The 23952-nt window shown below is 49.1% G+C and overlaps 1 protein-coding gene across 1 annotated transcript in view; it reads left to right on the forward strand.

Annotated features, from left to right (window-relative positions):
* The window catches only part of LOC142767803 (uncharacterized), a 150033-nt gene that overhangs the window by 17274 nt on the left and 108807 nt on the right, over positions 1–23952 (forward strand). Inside the window, exon 2 of the mRNA XM_075870044.1 lies at positions 18977–19015. Within this exon, the coding sequence (XP_075726159.1) occupies positions 18977–19015 (39 nt within the window). The remainder of the gene's footprint in view (positions 1–18976; positions 19016–23952) is intronic.

Raw genomic sequence — 23952 nt, forward strand, 5'->3', positions numbered from 1 at the left:
GTCTGTTATGTTTCTGTTTTTTCCATCGTTTGGTGAGGCTGCGGCGGGCCTGCCAAAGATGGAGGAGGTGGTTGTCCACGTCCGTTTGAGTTTCCGTGAGCTGTATCAGCTGTTCGTGTTGTTTCAGTGTAGACGTCAGTGATTTAGACCAGGTGTCGTATCCCGACTGGAGAGGGTCTACAATAGGTAGAGTGGTGCGGAAAGTTGTCCAGTCTGGGATACGAGCTTGTGTAAGTGGGCGTTTTAAGGGACGCATGTACACAGTTGTGTTTAATACACAATGATCACTACCGAGAGTGTCCTGTGTGTTCAGCCAGTCGGCATGGCGTATGTTGCGTGTAATTGTGAGGTCCGGGCAAGTATCTCGTTGAACAGAGTTGCCTACACGTGTTGGGCTGGCGGGATCAGTGTGGAGGGTGAGTCCAAGTGTAGAAAGAAGTTCCGCAAGCTTCCTTCCACGCGTGTCCTCTCGTGGGTAACCCCATAACCTGCTTGGGGCATTGAAGTCGCCGACGATCAGGAGGGGGTCCCGTCCTGCCACCTGCATAGCTTGTGTGAAAGTTTCGCTGAACGTGACGTTCTTAAGCTTTGGGGGACAGTAAATGTTTAAAATATGAACAGGTGGGTCAGATCGCCTTATAGGCAGCACCGACACCATTGTGTATGGGAAAGGCGGTGTTGTGGGGAGTGTGACTTCCTGGGCGGTATATTGCTTGTGAACAAGTATACATGTCTCCGGGTTGTGTTGAAAAAGGCTGCCTTGATGCATTGTGTTAGTACAGCATGTCTCTTGTGAAGCGATCGACAATTCCAGTGCCAAACTATGAGATTCTCTTGATGTCGACTTGTTGGCTTAGCCAGAGTACGGGCTCTCTAAGGGTTCTTCTGTGTCTGTGGTTACTGTAACCTCTGTATCCCTGCTATCTCAACTAGAGCTGTTGTGCCGTTTTCGTGTTTTTTTTGACAACTTTGAGGAAGTCATCAAGATACCTTCTGAGATTTCGAAGCTTAGCAAAAAAATTATTGCATTTGCGCGCACATTTGATCCAGTTTTCCTGCAAGCTGTTGGAGAGAGGGTGGAGGTGGCGGCGCATTAGGCTGGATTTGCGGCTCTGTGTGTGGTGTGGCCTGTGTGTTCAGTGGCTGTGCGACCGTGTTTGTCTCTTGTGTTCCTCCCGGCGCCGTCCTCGGTGTTATCTGGCGTTTAAGCGCTTTAAGTTCATTTCTCACGGTGTTCAAGTTTGCCCTAAGTTGTCAGTTTCCCGCTGTTGTTACTCTTGTACTCCTTATTTTGTGTGATAGGTTTTGTCGTGGAGGACGCGACGGCTGCCCAGCTTACCTCGAATGGTGGCGTCACCGGAGTGACGGCCCTCTCTTTCGGTGATTCCCCAGATTGTGGTGATGATTTCTCTTCTCGCTGAGTGGCCCCTCGTGGGTGAGAGTGGGATCTGCTTTGACGGGTTGCCTCCGACTTGGACCAGGCGCTTGCTTGCCGAAGGGTTGGCAGTCTTGTATTACCTGGTAGATCGCGTTGGCTGTGTCAGCCTTTGGCGAATTTCAACTCCTCTTCTTGAGAGCAGAATCAGCGTAGGTACTGTGTTGCGTTTTCAGGCTTGTCGACGCGTTGTCTATCTTCAAGGGGTCTCGGTCGCTTAAGGCATCGTTGGCAGCTCCGATCTCCGGTGATGTGTGCACCCCCGCATAAAGCACACTTAAGTTTACATAAATGTCCATCCACTGGGTCTCTCACTCCACAAGTGCGGCACAGTTTCAAGTCTGGTTGGGGACAGACATCCGTATGATGTCCCTTTGCATGGCAAGTTTTGCACAACTGCACGGTAGCGCGGTAAGAATGACATGGAAGTTCACCACCATTGAGTGAACCGTTCGCGGTAGCGATGGACCACTGAAAGTAAGGACCGCACTTTTTGTGTGACCGATCATTCTCGCGTGGACGAGTTTGAAGCCTTGAGTTCATACACGCAGATTAGCCCTAATGACTTCTGCCGGCGTTTGGGGTGAAAGTCTATGTATAACTCCCCGAATAGCGTCCTCTTTAGTGGCAGCGTATATATTGACTGCATGTGCACACTCGTTGACTGGGAGGAAACTGATTTGGCGGGCCATTTGCACAACGTCTGACTCGACGTCGAAAGTATGGTGACTTTGGAACCTGGGTTTTTAAGGAGCGAAAGTTGCTCACTTCTGATTGGGAAGTTGCAGGCGGTGATGATTGCTATGGCCAGGGCTGTTGTGCTGATAGTCTTAAAAGGCAGTCCCTGGTGTGTTCGCACAACAATCTTAAAATATTCTTTGGGAAGCTTCGGTGTCCCTCTTTGTCGTTGATGTGGTTTTGTCGGGCTAGTGCAGCCCATCGAGTCTGTTCCTCTGTTGCACTCTCGCGCTGGCTGCTTCTTTTGTCTTACCGTCAAAACTGTCTGCCAGTCGTCTTTCAGCCACAGGCGTTCCTCATTGTGTGGTCGGATTTGGTCTGCTATTTCGTCGTGTCTGCCACCCATAAATATTAAGCCTGGTTTCGTAAGGTCCATGTTATACGCAGGGGTGGTCTCGCCATGCTTCGAGGGCGCTGCGGCTCCGAATGAATCTAGCGTCCCCGTCGCCATGCGGAGGCGCAGTGGCTGCCGCTTTGAGTTGTCAGTTGGGTCGGCGACGCTGCCTCGCCATTCCGAGAGTTGAGGGTTGCTGTGTCCTGTAAGCCCCATCGAATACCGGAAAATTATTATCAACGTGTTGCCTGCGTCTTCACGAGTTGGTTTGTATCCTGGTTAGATGAGTTGAAGCATTTTAACAGCGAAAAAAATGGCAGCATATCCACGGAGTGAATGATGGAGAGTGGGGCGAAGAATTCGTCCGTCCATTCATTCTTGCTTCCGTCCGTTCATGCGTCCGTCAGTGTGACCGTCCATGCGTCCATCAGCCCGTCCGTGCATGCGTCGGTTCGTGCGTTCGTCCCTGCGTTCGTCCATGCAGCCGCCTCTGCGTCCGTTCATGCGTCCATCCATGCATCTGTCTATGTGTCCGTTCGTCCATCTATTCAACACTCCAAGTACCACCATCTCGTATCTTTTCATCATATATTCCCCATATAGAAGCACCGCCATCCAGCGGACATTCCAAGGACTTAACAAGAGGTGGCACACGCACACTTTCTTACGGCTTGCGCTTCGGGTCCACTTCCCACCTTTAACCACCTCGAGTTCATGATATATACTAGTTCACTATATTCATGGCACTGCGGCCGAACGCTCGCTAAACCTTTCTAAAACCAAGGAGGTTACGCCCAGCGAGTATGACGTAGCAAACTTTTTCAGTCAGATAGTGCTCAATGTACATGCCAATGGCTGCTAATGGGAAATGAGAGGCGGAGAATTCGGCTTTTACTTTCTTACGGCTTGCGCTTCGTATCTACTTCCCATTTTTAACCACCTCGAGTTCATTAATGGTATATACAAGTTCATTGTATTCATGGCACTGCGGCTCAACGCTCGCTAAACCTTTCTAAAGCTAAGGAGGTTACACCCAGCGAATATAACGTAGCAACCCTTTCTTGTCAGATAGTGCTCATTGTACACGCCAATGGCTCCTAATGGTGATCGCAGCCTGCGCGTTAACTAAAAGCCGAATGCTCCTGTCTCTCATTCCCCATTAGCAGCCATTGACATGTACATTGAGCACTATTTTTTATTGTTCAACAACGCACAGAAGAAGTTTCTCACCGGCACCACCTTGGAGGTCAAAATGTTATACTTGTTACATACTTCGGGGGACGAACGGGTGCCGCTATAAGAAGTTTTGCCCCTAAAAGTCACAGCTTTGCCACAGAGACGAATCATTGAAAGCGATAGCAGTGAATTGGAAGGTTACGCGCAGAATGACAAGCAGATCAAAACATGCCCCACGTTTCTCACGTACACATAACGCACGAAACGTACTCGCAAGTGAAAGAATCCCAAAAAAGCGTTTCAGTTGTTCCTTTGCTCTGTCTGAAGAGAGGACTCTTTCCGCAAACGGAGAGTTCGCAACGCGTGCGTACCTTCGTACGCCCGGTAACTACAACAGGATCGTTCCGGCGAAACCAAAAGGCTAACCGAAACGTATGATCCTCCCCACTGCAAGATAACGGCGCGCGATCCAGCGTCCGCTCCATTTTTCTCTAGGCAGAGCAAAGTACGCACCCGAGATGAGCGCGCACCGCCACGTCGTGACTATGTGAAAACGCGCGCTTAATGCGCCAACTTGCTGGTAACGCTGAAAACAAGAAAGTTCTCCGAGATTCCCGGCACCAGCGGTAAGTGGTAGATTTAAGTAGCTTCTCGTTTGAACGTTGAGAGACGTGCTCCTCCGCAGCTCAACGGCTAACGCCTCGTTCATGTATCGGTTGTCTCAATTTCGATTCCGCGTGCCAGTCTTTTTTTTGTATTTCTCAATCGCGTTTTTATATATAATAATACTATACATATACGATGAGTGACGGGGACGCCGACACCGATGCCGGTGGCAAAATCTCAACCAAGAAGAGTGTCCATACGATTGCTTTCACAACTAAAATTGGCAGATCCCACGTACAATGGGAAACGATGATATGCGAAGGATGGATGAGAAATGTTGAGCACTTTGAAATCAGCACAAGGTTACGAGGGGGGAGAGGAAGATGCTGTACATGAATTCCATGTCATGATTATCATGTTTGGATGTTTCGTTTAACTTCGTCACCTATCCAGGTCACGTGATACAAAATTTAGTATGTGCGGAGCTAACGAAGCGGCCGCCGCCAGCTTGATATGAGCGTGGTGTCTTGTCATGTTCTTACATGACACGCGTGTCAGGATACCATGTTTGCACCAGTCATATATTTCGTCATCCAACGACGTCACGTAACACCAAATTAGGTATCTGTGTAGCTAGCAAATTTGACGTATCCATGTGGGAGGTATTGGCCAGATACTGCACCAGGGTGGCCAATCCTTCTCTGATGAGGGAGTGCGTTCCCGGCGGTGGTCATCGGTGAGGCCGCACCTCAGGCCTCTTAATCGAGTTCCATCAACACGCGGATTTTTTTTATCCGGTTGGGAACTGCGCGGCACCGGGATTTGAGCCACGGACCTCTTGCATGCGAGGCGGATGCTCTAACCACTACGCCATCGCCGCACCCGCTTGGAATACCAATACAATAAATTAGAAAATGTAAAACACTGTGCACATGTTATGTCCAATAACATACAGCTAACCATACAGCTAACCATTAACACAAAGCTTAACCATGGGTGCCGGCTGGGGGGTGCAAAAGGGCCACTTACCCCCTCAATCCACACCAGCAGTTGCCCCACCCAAACTACATTAGCATTCTCCCCCACCCCCAGCCGCGATGCAACACTGGTTTGCAAACTCCAAGACACAATCCTGACAGCGCTCATGCACTTAACACCAGGCACGTCGCTATGAAAAAAATAGATGGTGGTGGTCGTGTTTAGGAGGAAGCAAGGAAAAGACACTAATTTCCGCAACCCATTTTGAAGCAGGAATAAGCACCGTCAAACTCGATGCGCGCGTGCGCACACACACACACACACACACACACACACACACACACACACACACACACACACACACACACACACACGCACACACGCACACACACACACACGCACACACGCACACACACACGCACACACACACGCACACACACGCACACACACGTACACACACGTACACACACACACGCACACACACGTACACACACACACACACACACACACACACACACGCACACACACACACACACATACACACACACACACACGCACGCGCACACACGCGCACGCGCACACACGCACACACACGCATACGCACACACGCACACACGCGCACGCGCACACGCGCACACACGCACACGCGCACACACGCACACACAAACACACACACACACACACACACACACACACACACACACACACACACGAAATTTCAGTCACACGTACTATACAGACGTAGGGACAAGACCAGCTGTTAACGGGCGTCGACCCGTAAGTATTGAACAAGAACAGAAAAAAAAACGTTGTGGGGGGAATGAGATATGTGCGGGCATGGCGCGGCTATGACGGCGTGTCCTGCGCCAAGCGCACACGTGTTCACGGCGCGACGGGTGATGCGCAGAAAGGCGGCGAGAACAACGGCCACCGTTATTTCCGAACGATAGTGAGATCAACAGAACGCGGACACAACGGCACCGCGTCGGCTCAGCGTGTTAGGAGAGGAGGAGAACATCTGCGCATTCATGGACGGGCACATGCGGCAGCAAACGCTATACACCATAAGAAAGAGCGCGGAATGACGCAAAAATAGAAATAGAAAAAAGCTGGGGCAAAGCAGCGCGATTAGAAAAGCAAGCGTTCGGTGAGTGATGCCAAGACTGATTTCATAAGCAGGGCGGTGGCACCTTCAGACAAAACGACTGAGGTGCTGCTCTTGCGAAGGTGCGTACTAGCAAAATGGCCACGAGCGCATATTGAAGGGCCCAATATACTCCAATGTAGCGTTGACGCACGCGCACGCTGGGCACAGCGTGCAATGTTAGCAAAACGCGAGCACTCTTTTGTCTGACGACAGGCGCGACGAGCGTCCGTCAGAGCGGCCGAACGGCAACCGGTGCGACATGCTGGATTTTGCACCGATGTGTTACCCAGGCAACACTGCGTCTCCCACTTTTCATGATGGAGGGACACTGGACGTGCTGAAACGCGCAGGCGTCAAAGCAACGCAGTGCGGCGCGCACCTGGCGTGGCAACGCCGGCGTGACTCGACGAAATGAACGCCGGTGAGCACGCGCAATGCGTGATGTCGAAATATATTGACACCTTGACTGTGGCATCTAGTCACGTTCTCACATGACACGCTACTCAAGATTATCATGTTTGACCCTGTCACATGCCTTTGTCATCCATTGGCGTCACGTAATACCCTATTTGGCATAAAGCTAGCGAAAGGACCGCGAGCGCATCATGAGCGTTGCATGTTGTCATGTTGTTACATGACACGCACCTCATGTTTACAATGTTTGGATTTGTCATTTACCTATTTCGTGCGTTCGCGTAGCGTAATATCGGGTTTGGTACATGTGAACCTAGTGAAACGGCTGCGAGCGCATGATGAGCGTGGCATGTAGTCATGTTGTCACATGACACGCATCTGATGTTCATCATGGTTGCACCATTATAATACCTTCGTCATCCATTCAGCTCCCGTAATACAAAGTTTCATATAAGTGAAGCTAGCGAAACGGCCGCCAGCGCATCATGAGCGTGGCATGCGGTCATGTTGTTACATGATACGCATGTCACGATTTTTATATTAGGGCTTATCGCTTGTGTTCACCATGCAATCATGCCATACCATACCACTTCTGCAACATGTAATGTGAGCTAAACCACCGCAAGAGCTCCAGGGCCATGAAATGTAAATCATGACATTTATGACATAAATACCACGATTTTCCTGTTGTCACTAGTCAAGTATGTCATTTATACAGTCGTGTTATGCCATACCAAGTTTGGTATTGATATCATTATCGAAACGGTTAGGAGAGCTAAAAGTCGTAGGTGGCTAGATAGATAGATAGATAGATAGATAGATAGATATGCTCAAAGTTGCCCAAGTTCACTAAAAAATGCTTTGCAGTAAAAAAATTGCCCGCAGCTTCCCTCGGGGGAACACTGAGGAGGATGCGGAGCATATAATTGGTTAACGGGGTGTTAAAGTACGACTTACTTGGGTCGAAGGCTAAATTGGTTAACGTGGTTGTGAAATGGGGTGTTAAATTGCGACTTACTTGGGTCGATGGCTAAATTGGTTAACGTGGTTGTAGGAGGGGGTGATAAATGAGTGAACACGTACACACGTATGCGAAAGGGTTGCGCTGGTTGAAGGGACGTCGATCATTGTGTTTGTGGATTCGTTGGCATTCATTTCACCGCGACCTTGGACGTCGACGCGCCGTGCAAACACACCGACGAGCGGCAACTGAGCGAGCGAGCGCCGACCTTGAGTATATATACAGCGCGACGGCGCATGCACTGTCAGCTGTTGAATGTTCTCGAAGCGCGACGGCGCATGCGCGTCCACTGGAGAATCAGGAGAATTGTAGAATGTTCTCGAAGGGGAGAAGCGCGCGTGGCACAGATGGTGGGTGACGGTGCATGCGCGCGTCAGCTGTCGAATGTTCGAGAAGGGGGAGAAGCGCAACGGCGCATGCGCGCGCGTCAGCTGCCGATGTTCTCGAAGCGCGACGGCGCATGCGCGCGCGTCAGCTGCCGATGTTCTCGAAGCGTAACGGCGCATGCGCGCTACATTATACAGCTAGCGAATGTTCGTGAAGAGGAGAAGCGCACGCGGTGTGTAGAGGAGGAAGGGTGCACAGATGGTGGAGGAGTGAAGCGCGCGCGGTGTGTAGAGGAGGAAGGGATGCACAGATGGTGGAAGGAGGAGGAGGAAGCTTGCGGACGGCGCCGCACAACAAGCCTCGAGTATTAGATGCTCCGCATCTAAAATGATATTAAAACACACAGAGCAAGCCGTACTGTGCCAGCCGTACTGAGCTGCTTTGCGCCTGTTAGCGTTGCTGTAACCATCGCGTTCAACTCCTAAAGGTGAAGCTTTAGGGTCCCCTAATATTTTTTTTGTGCTTTTTCTTCATTGCTAATGGCTAAGTCAAAGTAAGCGTGTGTGAAGGCGCCTGGTGGTGGTGGTGGTAAAAAACATTTATTTCAGAAAAAGTTTACTAGAGAGTGCCGACGTGGCCCATCGGCGTGCTAGAGTGGCAAGACCCTATTCCGGGACGCCAGTGGAGCTGGAAGCTGCCCGTGCGCGCTCCACCAAGGAGCGTTGTGCAGCCAAGGTAGAGCAGCCGAGCAGGTGCTCCTCCCAAGCCTCTCTAGTTGGGATAGGAAAAGGGGATGAGAAAGGGACGGGATTAACTGGGCACGATGCTACGATGTGATATGTGTCGGCGAGCACATGACAGGTCGAGCAGGTGCCATTGATTTCCGGCAAAAAGTGCCTGGCGACCGCCGGACTTATAAAGGTGTTCGTCTGCAGGCGGCGTAGCAGTCGTTCGTCCGCTTTCTCCAAACCGCGTGCGGGGTCCGGGTAGAGGCGGCGCGAAGCCCGGTAATAAGCCAAAATTTCGCGAAAGCGCGTCAGGTTGGTATTGCCAGATTCCGTCTCGGGACATGGAGGGGCAACGGCCCGGACATGAGAAGCGCGGGCAGCGGCATTTGCCGCCTCGTTGCCGGGCAGGCCCGAGTGGCCTGGGGTCCACACTATACGAATGGGATGAGGGTTAAAGCGCCAAGAGGCTGCCTGTAGTAGGCTAGCCGCCAGCGGAGCAATGGAACCCTGAAGGTACTGAGAACAGGCCGAGCGCGAGTCCATCAGGATGGTGCGTGAGGCAGGGTTAGAGGCGGCCAAAGCTATGGCAACCTCTTCAGCGTGCGTTACTGTGTCTGCTCGAAAGGAGAGGCCATCTACGTGTTTGCCCTCTGTAATCACGGCAGCCGTGAAGTGACCCGAGGGGGAGGGACCCGAGACGTCCACGTAGAAAACACCAGGACGATCGGAGTGTCGCGTATGAAGGGCCGCGGCGCGTGCTAGTCTACGGCCAGGATGGAGGTCAGGGTTCATATTACGGGGTAGAGGTTCCACCCATAGCTTTTGACGCCAGAGCTCTGGTACCGGCTGCAGAGGGTCTTGGTCAGATATCGGGTTAAGGCCAAGTCTGTGTAGAAGACGGCGCCCTGAAGGCGTCTGCGACAGTCGATTGATTTGGTTAACGCGATGAGCTTCGCGCATCTCTGCAAAGGTGTTGTGTACCCCCAGAGCCGTGAATCGGCTGTTGGAAGTTGCAATAGGTAGGTCCAGAGCGCGTTTGTATACTGAACGAAGAAGGACGTCTAGCTGGTGCTCGTGTCGACGACGCAGGTGAAGGTAAGGCAAGGCGTAGAGGACGCGACTGGTCACAAACGCGTGGGCCAATCGGAGGGACTGAGACCCGCGGAGGCCGCCGCGCTTGGTAGAAACTCGCCGTATCATGCGGGTCACCTGTTCGCTGGTGCGTCTGAGGCCTGCTATTGTGCCCTTTGGATCCAAGGACGATGTGAGGTGAAGGCCAAGAACCCGAATATTTTGCACTGACGGGATGGGCCCGGACGGAAGAAAAATTTGAGGCGGCGGTAGCGGAGAGACTGAAAGAAGAGCCGATTTAGCTGGAGAGCACTCCAGGCCGCATGAACCTGCGTAGGTGTCGACCAGAAGGGCAGCCTTTTGCAGGCGTTCTTCGATTTGCGCTAAGGAGCCGGTGTTGGTCCAGATTGTGATATCGTCCGCATATAGTGCGTGTTGTATTCCCTCGACCTCGCTTAGAAGAGAGGGGAGGTTCATCATCGCCAGGTTAAAAAGCAGAGGAGACAGAACTGCCCCTTGAGGTGTACCCCGCGTGCCTATTAAGTACGGGCCGTGTTCGGTAGAATTAAGGCGAATGAAGGCGGTGCGATGTGATAGAAAGGCGCGAATGTAGTTGAAAGTCTTCTGCCCGCAGTTTGTGGTAGACAGGTTAGTGAGTATAGTGCTGTGTTTGACGTTGTCGAACGCCCCGCGGAGATCGAGAGCAAGCACGGCTTTATCGTTATGGCGCATAGTAGTCGGCTCTATGATATCGTGTTGAAGCTGGAGCAGGACGTCCTGCGCCGACAGATGCGGGCGAAAGCCAAACATCGTGTCGGCAAAGGTGCTCCTGGCCTCCAAGTAGGCTGAAAGGCGTTCGCGAACCATGGTTTCCATGAGTTTGCCTGCGCAAGACGTAAGTGAGATGGGTCTCAGTGCCTCAATGCTAACGAACTTTGCCGATTTGGGAATGAATGTCACGACCGATGTGGTCCATTCCGTTGGAAGCGGAGAACCGTCCCATATCGAATTTATAAGCTGGAGTAGCGAGAGGTGTGCTTGGTCGGGAAGATTTGCCAGGAGCGATACTGTGATTCCGTCGCGTCCAGGGGCCGTGCCCCGTCGCATTTTCGTGAGTGCAAATCGTAAATCAGAAAGCGTGTATGGGGCGTCGAGGTCGGTGTTAGGGGCGCCGGAATACGTATATGCTGGGCCTGCGGGATCAATTGTGCGGCAGATGTAGCGGTCACAAAGTTCTCGCGCGAGTTCATCCGTAGTGCCCTGAAATGCATGCAGAACACGGTGGAGCTGGCGTTGCGTTTCTCCCCTGGTGGTGGAGGGATCGAGAAGGCTTCTAAAGAGTCGCCACGCACTCTTAGAGCTCATCTGGTTTGCAGCCTTCGAACAGGTGTCTGCCCAGTTAGCATCGGAAAGTTGTGCGGAGTATGCGGCCGCCTCTGCAGTGAGCGCCTCAATGCGAGCGCGAAGTTTCCGATTACGTTTGTTGCGTTTCCAGCGCCTTATGAGCCCGCGGCGAGCGTGCCAAAGATGTAGGAGGTGTGGATCGATCGCAGGAGTCAAATTAGAGGTTGCAAGGGTGCGAGTGTTCGCTTGTTTCATATGAAGAGCGTATGATGCCCACGCTGCATATTCGGTCGAGGAGAGGCCGGCGGGGAATGGTTGCAATCTGAACTGAGTCCAATCGGTGAGACGGGCTTGGCCCCAGTGTTGGCGCATTTTCTGCCGCGGTGTGAACGAAATGCGGAGTAAAAAGTGATCGCTGCCTAGGTTTTCGCCTAAATTTTCCCATGTAGCATCGCGGATGTGACGGGTGAGGGAGAGGTCGGGGCATGTGTCTCGCGTGACCGAGTTGCCGGAACGTGTGGGTTGTGCCGGATCGGTAAGAAGCGTCAGGCTCAGCGAGGAAATGAGCTCCTTCAGCTCTCTGCCCCGGGCCTTCTCGTAGTGGTAACCCCAGTGAGGGCTGGGGGCATTAAAGTCCCCGACAATCACCAGTGGTTGTCGGGCCGCTATACGCAGTGCCCGATGGAAGAGATGTGCAAACGAAGCCCTCGCAAGGCGAGGGGGACAGTACACGTTTAAGATATGTATTGATGGTTGGCCCCTCCGCTGAGACAACACTGATATCATGCAGTAGTCGTAAGGAAGATCCAGATCGAGGTCGATCTGTATCGCCGTGTAAGCTTTATGCACGAGGAGGCATGTGGTGGTGCCGCCTACATAGGAGCAGTATCCAGAAAGGGATGGAGCAGGGCCAGATTCTTGGAGCGCCAAGACGGCCGGCTGAGAGCCAAGTGAGCTGAGGAAAAGGGAAAGATGTGAACGCTTTCGCCTGTTCCCGAAGCCTCCAGGGTTCCACTGTATGATCTCGAATTTAGACGCAATGTTTGAACGGGACGTACGATTGGTAGCCATCGTGACTGTCCTAGGTTTTATATTTGGTCCTCCATGTCCCGCTCGGAATCCTCAGAGGCAGGGAGGGGCACGGAGGCCGCATTGTCCGACGACGGGGTGGTGGTAGCCACCTTACGACGACGCCGTGGAGCTGTACCCTCACTGCTCACCGAGCAGGAGCGGGAACGCGATGCCTTGGGTTGAAACTGGGTGATTTCCCAGGCTTGAATAGCCTGGGTAACCTCTACTACTATGCGTTGGACCGAGAAGCTGGTGAGGAGGTGATTAATCGAAGCTTCGACGCGCGTGAGGCGGTCCTCTACGCGCGGGGTGTGCTCTTCGCTAGGGAGAGTTTGGTTAGCGGGCAAGAGAACCTGAGGTGCCCCAGGAGCCTCAAGAGCTTCTGGAGTAGATGTAGCACCGGTTCCGAGTGCTGGAGTACACATGGCTGCTTGAACCGGCGGTTTAATGGGAGTGGACTTAGCGCGAGGACTAAGCTTGGACATAGCTGGCGTAGCCGCCTGGACAGAGGAGGCAATACCGGATGGCTTTGCAGTACACTGTTGTTGGGGTTGAAGTCGCTTATTTAAGAGTTCGAGTTGTTTAGTTAAAAGAGAATTTTGCTTTTGAAGTGCCGCAACTTGCTGGCGAAGGGCCGCAAGTTCGGGAGAAGGAGGATCGACAGAAGGGGGTGAGAGAGGCTTAGAAGCAGCTTTCCCTGCCCAACTGCTCACCTGAGGCACCGCCGCTGGTGTTTCGAGCGGTGGGAATGCTTGAGTGTCGGCGTGGAGTGGTGGAGCCGAATGATGCAGGTTTGTGCTGCTGTCTGGCTGTGACGAACATGAGGTGGTCCCTCGAGGAGATATTGAGGGCTGCTTGCGTTTCCGATATTTTCGGTATTTTGCCGTGCAGCCACTGGTCCCAGTCTCGTGGGCGCCATGGCAGAGGAGGCACTTGGGGTGGCAGTCGTGGGCATCTAGACCTGCAGGTGCGGGGGTTCCACATTTGGCACACTGGGTTGGAGCGGCGTGAGGGCACTGAGGTGGTCGATGACCGATGGTACCGCACTTGGTGCATACAGGGACCGTTTTCTTATAGGCGCGGATATACGTCGCCACGCAGTGGTAGAAGAGGAAGCGGGGTAACTTCGTGCCCTCGAAAGTCACCACCGCCGCCGCGGAATCTCCGAGTTTGCGGACCGCAAGAATAGTACCTTGAGGCCAATACAGTTCAGACTTTATCTTTTCCGGGCTTTCAGCAGGGTTTACATTGATGACGCCCTTACATGTATCCCCTGGTGCCTTGGCGTGGCCTCGAACGGGCAGCTGCTGATCCCCCACTTGCAGCTGGAAGTCCCCGAGGAGCCGCTGTGCCATAGGCAAAATGGTGGTGCTACAGACCAAGATGTTCTGTTCCCAGATTGGCCACACTTGAATTTGCGTGGTAGTCCGGTCGCCGAGGTAGCTGCGGATGGCGTCGCCCGCGCGATCGGCCGGGACAAATGTGCGTAGCTCGCAGAGAACGCGAGGTTTCAGCACAACGATGTAGTCGTCGCGAGAGAGGCGAGGAGTTTGACGCGGACGCCACTTGCGTTGCTTCGCTGGCTGCGAGGACGGAGCAAAGGTAGGCACACCGCCGGAGGGATGGCGCGCCGGCGTTCCTTGCAAGGCTGGGGAATGGTGGCCCGCCGTGGCGTCTCGTTGTTGTTGAGACGCAGACTTCGATTTCACTTGCTTGCGTTGCCACAGTTTCACCATGTCGTCGAGGTATTCATCTTCTGATGGCATAGTGTTTTCGGAGGATGAAAGCTCCATGGACAGCATTTGGCTTGAGGTAGGATCATAGCCCGTAACCACGTTAGCGGCCGCCATCGCCGGGCTGAGAGCCCTTAGCGAGGCGGCGTTGTAGCCGGGAGTGAAGGACGTCCCTCAAGTTGTCAAAACTGGACCCACCTGGACGAAGGTGTTGTCTAGGCGAAGCGGAGAACTTGGCGGTGACGATAAATCCAAGTTTCAGGGGTACCAAGGTGGATGTCCGCAGAAATAGCAGAAAATCTACGGAGGCGATGTGGAGTGCGTCCGTCACCATCGAGCGCTCGCAGCGCCCCAAGGCACCTGTTTCCGCTGTGCGCAGCGGTTTATTTAGGCGTTCTGTTACAGCAGAAAAAAAAATGAGCTTGCAATCGGTACGTTGTTGAATGTGGCGCGGACAGATGTCGTTTTAACTTGTGCACATCTGGCTCATAGACATTTTCATAATTAGGCGAGTTTACTTTGAGTTAAAATCATGCTATGAGAAATTATATATTGTGATAAAGAAAGTATTTGTAGCGGCTTCTGAAATACACTGCTGAAAATGTGCACTAGCTTTGCTTCACCCAAAGCCGTTCTTGTTTTTAAATGGCACTGCGTGATAATTAGGAGCCCCTACATATAGCTACTACCACCAGATGCATCTTTATCATCGTAAACACGTTTAGTGCTAGGTCATCAAGATCATGAATTACGTTCAGTGTCATGTTGAATTATGCATATAGCTCTAGTAACGCGTTCCCCCTTTCTATACTTTATGTTACTGGTGTTGCGTGCGTTGATGCTGCCTTGTGCACTTGGTGCCACATTGTTGGTACGCTTGAGCTCTAGATCTCATATATTCGGTTGCACTTGAACGCGCATATTCAAATGGACAAGTTTAATCTCGATCAATCGCACCGACTAGCGATAATGCGGGACTGTTCATTACCTCATGCATTTATGCCGTTGCAGCTTGCCGCTGATTAGTTTATTGGTGACAAACGCTCTGTGCACTGACCTTTGTGTAAAGTGTGCATTGCTTGCTGTAATTTCAGTTTTCATTTCAAGGCCACAATACGACAAAATAAAGGTTTTCACTTTTAAGACACTGATTGTTCCTTTCTTCCACGTCATTAGCTGTGAAATGATGACTGTTGCCAAAACAGGCTGCGTGACAGGGCTCTTTAACTAGCAGCACTACAATGCTAATATCAAGACATTTTCACTCTGGGGATGACTGATTGTACATTATGCGCCCTTGATACAGCGTAACTGACGCATTTGACAAGAACTCGACAGCTATAAAAGGAATGCGAGAAATTGCACAAATCAATTACGCCATCATGCATCTGCATGATTTCACATACATCATGAGTCCATATCTGCCTTATGCCATGGTCTTTTGTGTTTGTATGAAGGTTCCGTATTTGGTACCACGTGTATTTTTATTTGGGCATGAAAGCATGTGCGACTTTGAATTTATTGTTTTCAAGAAAAATTTTGGTCAAATAACAAAGTATGCTGGACTGTAACTTTAGTGCATTGATTTGAAGCACAATCAACTAATAAAGTAACAAAAGACCTGTAAAATGAATACTTTTCAGGAAATGGCAGTTAAAACCTATCGATATTTACACACAGTCGTTTCAAAATGAAGAAAAAAAAGCAGGACTGAATCGAACGTGTCTTCGCTATCTCACCGATTTATGATGTGTGATTGCAAAGAGAAGCAGAGAAGATTTCTCAATAAGATAGTTTTAGTTAGCGTGTTCCAGTTCTTCACTATTATGAAGAGAAGTTGATTTGACGATAGATATGTGGGGATTAATGTCCCAAAACCACCGTATGAATATGAGGGACGCTGTAGTAGAGGGCTCCAGAAATTTCGACCTTCTGGAGTTCTTTAACGTGCACCCAAAGCTAAGCACATGGGTCTACAATTTTCCTGTCTCCATCGGAGATGCAGCCGCCGCAGCCGGGATTGGATCCCGTGACCTGCGGGTCAGCCGCCGAGTACGTTAGCCACTACATGCACTACCATGGCGGGGCATGAAGAGAAGTTATGAAGGTTATTACGTTAATAGCGTTCAAGGCCTCGTATCGCACAACTTTTGGTATCCGCGTCAGTGTCGGCATGGGTGCCGTTGCTTGGGAGTGAAAAGTATCACCTTGTCCGTGGCAAAAAAAAAGATGCAAATGAAATACATACTAATATATCAGGGTGCCAGTGAGAATAGAACCGAGGTCATTTGCATGGCAAGCAGGTGTTCTCCCACAAAGCCGCGTTTCTGCATAGAAGTACTTTGAAAATAAATTAATCTACTTGAAAATACAGGGGCAATAACCCCTTCTTTACGAACGTATGCGTCTTGTATATAGACTTCAAAGTATAACATGTAATATAGCAATTATATTGAGTGGCACAAGTGTACATTGTCGTCGGTCGGCAGAACAAATCATTATGCTGAAGACGTCGTGGTTTAACGTCACCCCCTTTACAAAAGGCACATACGTTACTGCCCGCGTTCCCGTAAGACAACGTACTTGCTGTATATGAAGCTCGAAGCGCGAAAAAAATTTCATGCGCACAATCGCTCGTGGTTGAAAGCATGCTACCCTTTACACATAATGGAGCCATATGCGAAAGCTTGACTGTCACAAGACACCACTACGAATTTCATCGGTTACATTACTAGGGACAGAACATTGATATCGTGTTAAACTCTTCAGGGTGAAGATTAAGGAGTCTTCAAAATTTATTGTGAGAGTATCGGCTGATTTTTGTCATTTCCCAGATATGCATATGTGCCTATATATGTATGAATACACGAAGAAAAATACTTCAGTAGAAAAAAATTTAAAGCAACCCAATTGGAATTCTAAACGGTGACTATTCGTTGCAGAGCTCTTACAACATAGTTCGGAGCAATATATCGCCGAAACCTAAACAATAGCTCTTCAATTGAAAAGTGCCCATGTGACGTGCACCATGAAGTGAACTCTTCTGTACAACTCATGATAATATGATATAGAGGAAATGTCACAACATATCCACGGAGTGAATGATGACGAGTGGTGCAAAGCGTTCGTCCGTTCACCCGTACGTCCATCTGTCTGTCTGTCCGTCAGTCTGTCCATCAGTCTGTGCGCTCTTCTGTGCATCCGCTCAACCGCCTGTGCCTCAGTACGTCCGTCCTTCCGTCTGTCCGCACGTTCATCCGTCCATGCTTCCATCTACACGTGCGTCCATCAGTCCTTCTGTCCGTCTGTCAGGCTGTTTGTTTACCTTACCATCTGTTTGTCGGATACAGCCAGTTACGTCTGGGGCAGGACAAGGTTAGACTTAGAGGAGCTTCGTCTCTGAAAAATTAACACTGAGTACACTTGGTGCCAGACTACACCGCATGGCAAGAGACGCATAGGGTCAATACAAGGCCCGTAGTTTAGAAAAATAAGTAAATACACTATCTTCCGCTAAAGGGAAATATGTCTATGTACACATGAAGCAGCGGGCGCTACCACTTACACTGGCGGTGGCGTTGACGTTGGCACTCATTGCGGCGTTGTGCAGCACGCAGTGATGAACCGGTGCCTCCTACTAGAAAACTCGAATCTCTGCTAATGAGTGAGCAGACACAGAAGATTCTAATCGGACACACAGAACCACAGTCTACTTTTAGTTAATGCACACACCCATAATTCTAATTTTTCAACAACGCAGAAAAACATTTCCCACTAGCACTACCTTGAAGGTCAATATCACGTGGTTATATATACATGGCTGCCTGTGAACGGTAGTGCAGATGTTATATTCATTTTTATTTCAACCAAGAAACTCGCTAGCACACGCTGCCAACGTAGATGTGGCGAGCCATGAAACCGGTGTGCGTAGGACAGCTGAGAGAGTGTCAGAGAGGCCGCACATGCGCGAAGGGTATGTAGACGCCGCGGGAAATTATGGCTAGAGAAGAGAGAGAGGGGAGTGCGAGCGTAGGCTAGCTGACGTTGCCTGCGGTGTCGCGATGCTACAGACATGAAAGTAGGAGTGGAAGAGGGAACGCGCATGTGCTATAAGGGTGATGACGCCGCACGCACACCGGATAGAACTCGACCATAAAATGCATCCCACCTAAAAGAAAGAGCGTTGGTTTCTGCATTGTAAACATTTGCAGCACGTTGCTCAATTACAAACGTGTAACAACTAAGACAGTTCTTAGATAACCCTCGTTTTGTGTATACCTAGGCGTCTTTTTCCTATGGTTCTTCTTTGTGCTACACCAGTGTGCTGAAAGTATCGATCTGCCGGTCGTTCTTCGTGTGATATACAAATTTCTTGCTACCATATTGATTGCTTCGTCCTAGTGGCGAAAGAGTGACTTTTTTCGGTGGTTAGCACTAATAGTGCCCTAACCCATGATTACTCTCTCCAGTAAGTGGGCATAACTTCAAAGGTACTGCGCGTCAACTTGTTTTTAGCCATGGTTGTTGACGTATATAAAACGGGCCAACTGTTATTCATGTATCTACAGTACTGATAACAGGAGAAGAAGTATACATGCGCGAAAACTCAATAATGAAGCTAAAAATGGACAATGAACAAGAAGTGCTTCCGCTGCATGCAGCGATAAAATGTGAAACAATCTAATTCAATATTTCTAGTTCCGCGCAGTGCTCTTTTTCTTGCTTTGTCGTCGTGAGTGTATTTGGCTAGAAACTCTTCTCCTCATGTGCAGCAAACCATTTAAGTCAATAATATATAAAAGTAATCAGCACGTTCATCGTCTCAGTTTTTACTGTGGGGTGTATCATTGCAGATTCCCAATGGATGGCCTTGGGCTCCCAGCTTTGCGCATGTGAGTTTGCCATCGGTGTTGCATCTTTTTACAATTAGCTGACAGGAAGACTTGTTGGGGTCTTCGAATTCAACTGCACGCACCAATGCTTGTGCGTTTTGGTAGAATAATTTTGTTATGAGAAGGGCTCATCTGAAGAAAAGCAGATTCTATGACAATTTCTTGCAGCGTTATGTACTAGGACACGCAATTTACTTTTCTGTATTGGGTGATGATTAGCCCTACAGGGTCAACCACTTCGAGTGTTAAAACAAACTTAGTATTCAAATCACTAAATTAGATCACGTATTTCAATTCGCGATGAAATTCCGCAATCGCACGCTCTACTTCAACGTACAGTGATTGATTGATTGCTATGTAGGGTATAACGTCCCAAAATTACCCTATGATTATGAGTTATGCCGTAGTGGAGGGCTTCGAGAATTTCGACCACCTGAGGTTCTTTAACCTGCACTCAAATCTGAGCTTCAACGTGCAGTGACAATCATAGCTAATTATCAATAGCATCTGCGGCTCACTTTTTTGATCGACAAACGCGCTGTGCTTGCTTTCATGCGCAAAACTATGTCCAGATATCCTGTACAATATTGAAACATCAAGCATCATCATCATCAGACTCACTATGTCCATTGTAAGACACAGGCCTCTCCCATGTTCCGCCAGTTAACTCGGTCGTGTGCTTGCTGCTGCCAATTCACACCCGTAAACTTCGTAATCTTATCTGCCCACCTAACCTGTTGTCTCCCCCTAATCCTCTAGCCTTCTCTGGGAATCTAGTTAGTTACCCTTAATGACCAGCGATTGTCCTGTCTACGTGCTACATGCCCGGTCCATGTCCATTTCCTCTTCATTATTTAAACTATTATGTCCTTAACCCCCGTTTGTTCCCTAATCCACTCTGCTATCTTCTTGTCTCTTAAGGTTATGCCTACCATTTTTAGTTCCATTGCTCGCTGCGTCGTCCTCAATTTAGGCTGAACCCACTTTGTAAGTTTCCATGTTTCTGCTCCGTAGCTAAGTACCGGCAGGATACAGTTGTTATATACCTTCCTCTTGAGGAATAGTGGCAATCTACCTGTCATAACTTGAAAGTGCTTGCCAAACGTGCTCCACCCCATTCTTATTCTTCTAGTTACTTCAACCTCGTGGTTCGCCTCCGCGGTTATTACCTGCCCTAAGTAGACACAGTCTTTTAAAACTTCAAGTGGACTCTTACCTATCTCAAAGCACTGCTCTCTTCCGAGGTTGTTGTATATAACTTTCGTTTTCTGCAGAATAATTTGAAGACCCACCTTTCTGCTCTCATTATCTAATTCTGTAATCATGAGTTGCAATTCGTCCCCTGAGTTACTCAGCAATGCAATGTCATCGGCGAAGCGGAGGTTACTAACGTACTCTCCATTAACTCTTATCCCTAACTGTTCCCATTCTAGGTCTCTGAAAACCTCCTGTAAGCACACGGTAAATAGCATTGCGGAGATTGTATCCCTCTGCCTTACACCCTTTTTGATTGGTATTCTGTTGCTTTCTTTATGAAGCACTATGGTAGCAGTTGATCCCCGGTAGATTTCTTCCAGGATGTATATATATGCCTCATTGACGCCCTGATTCTGTAGTGTCTGCATGACTGCTGATATTTCTACTGAATCAAACGCCTTCTCGTAATCTCTAAAGGCTATGTATAGTGGTTGGTTATATTCTGAGCATTTCTCTATTACCTGATTGATGGTATAATTGTGGTCGATTGTTGAGTAGCCTGTTCAAAATCCTGCTTGTTCCTTTGGTTGATTGATTTCTAATGTTTTCCTAACTCCGTTAGCAATTACTTTTGTAAATAGCTTGTATACTACGTAGAGCAAGCTGATCGGTCTGTAATTCTTCAAGTCTTCGCCATTTCCTTTTTTATGTTTTAAGATGATGTTAGTATTCTTCAAAGACTCTGGTAGTCTTCCTTCAGGGGGCACCTTGGAAACAGGGTGGCTAGTTTTTCTAACACAATCTGTCCTCCACTTTTCAGCAGATATGATGTTACCTGATCGTAACCAGCAGCTTTGCCTCTTTGCATGCTTTCCAAGGCTTTTCTAACATCTTCTATCATTACTGGTGGGGTGTCATCTGGCTTACTGGTAGTTCTTATAGTATTAAGGTCGTGGTTGTCCCTGCTACTGTACAGATCTCTGTAAAACTCCTCTGTTATTTTAACTATCCTATCCACATTGGTAGTTATTTTGCCTTCTTTGTTCCTCAGTGCATACATCCGATTTTCCCCTTTCTCAAGTTTACCCTTCACTGCTTTGACGCTTCCTTCATTTTTCAGAGTGTGTTCAATTCTCTCCAAGTTATACCTTACACCGGATACCTTAAGCCTATTAATCAACTTCGAAAGATCTACACACTCTATTTTGTCTGTTGTACTTTAGGCTTTCGTGCTTTGACGCTTCCTATTGAGATACGCTCTGGCGCTCTTTGGCCATATCCGGCCCTTGCGCCAATAAACACCACTAATCATCATCATCATTCTATTGAGATTATTTGTTTCCTGGGACAGCTTGCCAGTGTCCTGTCTAACTACAGAATCTCCAACTTCTACTGCAAACTACGTAATGATATTCGTCAGGTTATCATTCATTTCGTCAACGCTAAGGCTGTTTTCTCCGATAAGAGCCGAGTGCCTGTTCTGAAGCGAGACTGAATTCCTGTACTTCCCTCCTTAGTGCTAGCTCATTGATTGGCTTCTTGCGTATCAGTTTCTGTGGTTACTTCTTCAAGTCTAGCCGAATTCAGGACCGTACATATTTATGGTCACTGCATCGTACCTTGTCAAGCAATTTGACATCCTGCGCGATGCCTGGGTGTGCACTCATTATAAAGTCTATTTTGTTCTTAATTTCGCCATTAGGGCTCCTCCATGTCCCTTTACGGTTTTTCTCGCTTTCGGTAGGAGGTACTGAAAATCCTGAATTATTACGTTCTGCAAATTCTACTAGTAGCTCTCCTCTGGAATTTCTAGCACCGACGCCATAAGCTCCTACTGCCTGGTCTCTAGCCTGCTTTTTTCCGACCTTTGCATTAAATTCTCCCATCAGTATAGTATACCGTGTTTTGACCTAACTCATTGCCGATTCCACGTCTTCATAGAAGTTTTCAACTGAAGCGTCATCATGGCTGGATGTAGGCGCGTAAGCCTGTATCATCTTCATCTTGTATCTATTATTGAGTTTACGATACCTGCCACCCTTTATATATTTCTATAGTATTCCAATATGTTACCAGCTATGTTTCTGTGAATTAGGAACCCCACTCCCAGTTCTCTTCTGTTAGCCAAGCCCCGATAGCAAAGAACGGGCCCATTCTGTAGCCCCATATATGCCTCATCTTACCTCCTAACCTCACTGAGCCCTATTATATCTCATTTAACACCCTCTAGCTCCTCAAATAGTACAGCTAGACTTGCCTCACTAGATAAGGTTCTAGCTTTAAACGTTGTCAAGTTCAAGAAACATCAATAGCTGCTGTAAATGCAACACAAATGTTTGGGGTTAATCATAGACCAAGATTTATCATGTTGGAGACATGTCGCACCATGGAAATCAAAATGAAAAGCCTTTCGTTTTCTTTTTCATAGTGAGGAAGGAGCAATGTAGAGCCCGTCGTAATCGTCGTTTCTTCAGTTAATGCCCCGCCGCGGTGGTCTGTAGCTAATGCAGTCGGCTGCTAACTCGCAGGTCACGGGATCGAATCCCGGCTGCAGTGGCTGCATTTCCGATGGAGGTGAAAAAGTTTTTTGGACCCGTGTATTCTGATTTGGATGTACTTTAAAGAACCCCAGGTGGTGGAAATTTCCGGAGTCCTCCACTACGGCGTCTCTCATATTTATATGATGGTTTTGGGAGATTAAACCTCACATAACAATCGATCAATCAGTTATATATTGCTCTGTTTATAGAATATACATTGTCGTGGTGTCGTCACGTTAATCAAGGGGAGCAGACTGCAGGTAGAATAATAAACGCTTTAATCGGGCCGAACTTGTGGCCACGTAAAAGTCAGATTACAGCAAGAAGCTGGCACTGATAGCGGCGAGCAGGGCGTCGGCCACCGATCAACCGACAAGTGGCAAAGCGTGTTGGCATTTATACACTTGCCATCGAACATTCTAGCGTTATCGCTAGCGATGAAGTAAGTTCCAGAATAGCCTGAAAGGTTCACGTAGTGAGCGTAATCTTAAGAAAACAATCTACACTGCCTAGAAGCTTCTCAAACGTCTTAGGCGTGGCTTGCACTGAACATAGTGTCACAGGGCGATAATAAAACTTGAAAGAAGGAACGTGGCAATATTGTAGAACAACCCAATGTTCTTAAAGATCACATGACGATGAGAACACGCTAGAGAGCATTTACGCTCAGGGATTGGTTGATTTGTGGGCTTTAACGTCCCAAAACCACCATTTGATTATGAGAGACGCCGTAGTGGAAGGCTCCGGAAATTTCGACCACCTGGGGTTCTTTAACGTGCACCCAAATCTGAGTACACGGGCCTACAACATTTCCGCCTCCATCGGAAATGCAGCCGCCGCAGCCAGGAATCGAACCCGCGACCTGCGGGTCAGCAGCCGAGTACCTTAGCCACTAGACCACCGCGGCGGGGCACCCTCAGGGATTGCGAGCATTGTTGAGCCACTCTCAACCACGCTGGACGTCAACCACGGTGGACGTCAACGAACGGAACCTTTTCGGAAGCTCGGGCTTGTCCGATGAGTGTATACATGCGATGCAAATCACTAAGCGGCTATCTTCGCTTCTTGAGCTGAAGATGCACACCTTAGCCTGAATTTTCGAGTCAAAGTTTAGAGCACCACTTTGCACCACCCATCCAGGCTGCAGTTTTTCACGAGCAATGTATCGCAATAAAAACATTAAACAATCTACTATCAACA

The sequence above is a fragment of the Rhipicephalus microplus genome, chromosome 7 (assembly GCF_043290135.1).
Source record: "Rhipicephalus microplus isolate Deutch F79 chromosome 7, USDA_Rmic, whole genome shotgun sequence".
In the NCBI taxonomy this organism is placed as follows: Eukaryota; Metazoa; Arthropoda; class Arachnida; order Ixodida; family Ixodidae; genus Rhipicephalus; species Rhipicephalus microplus.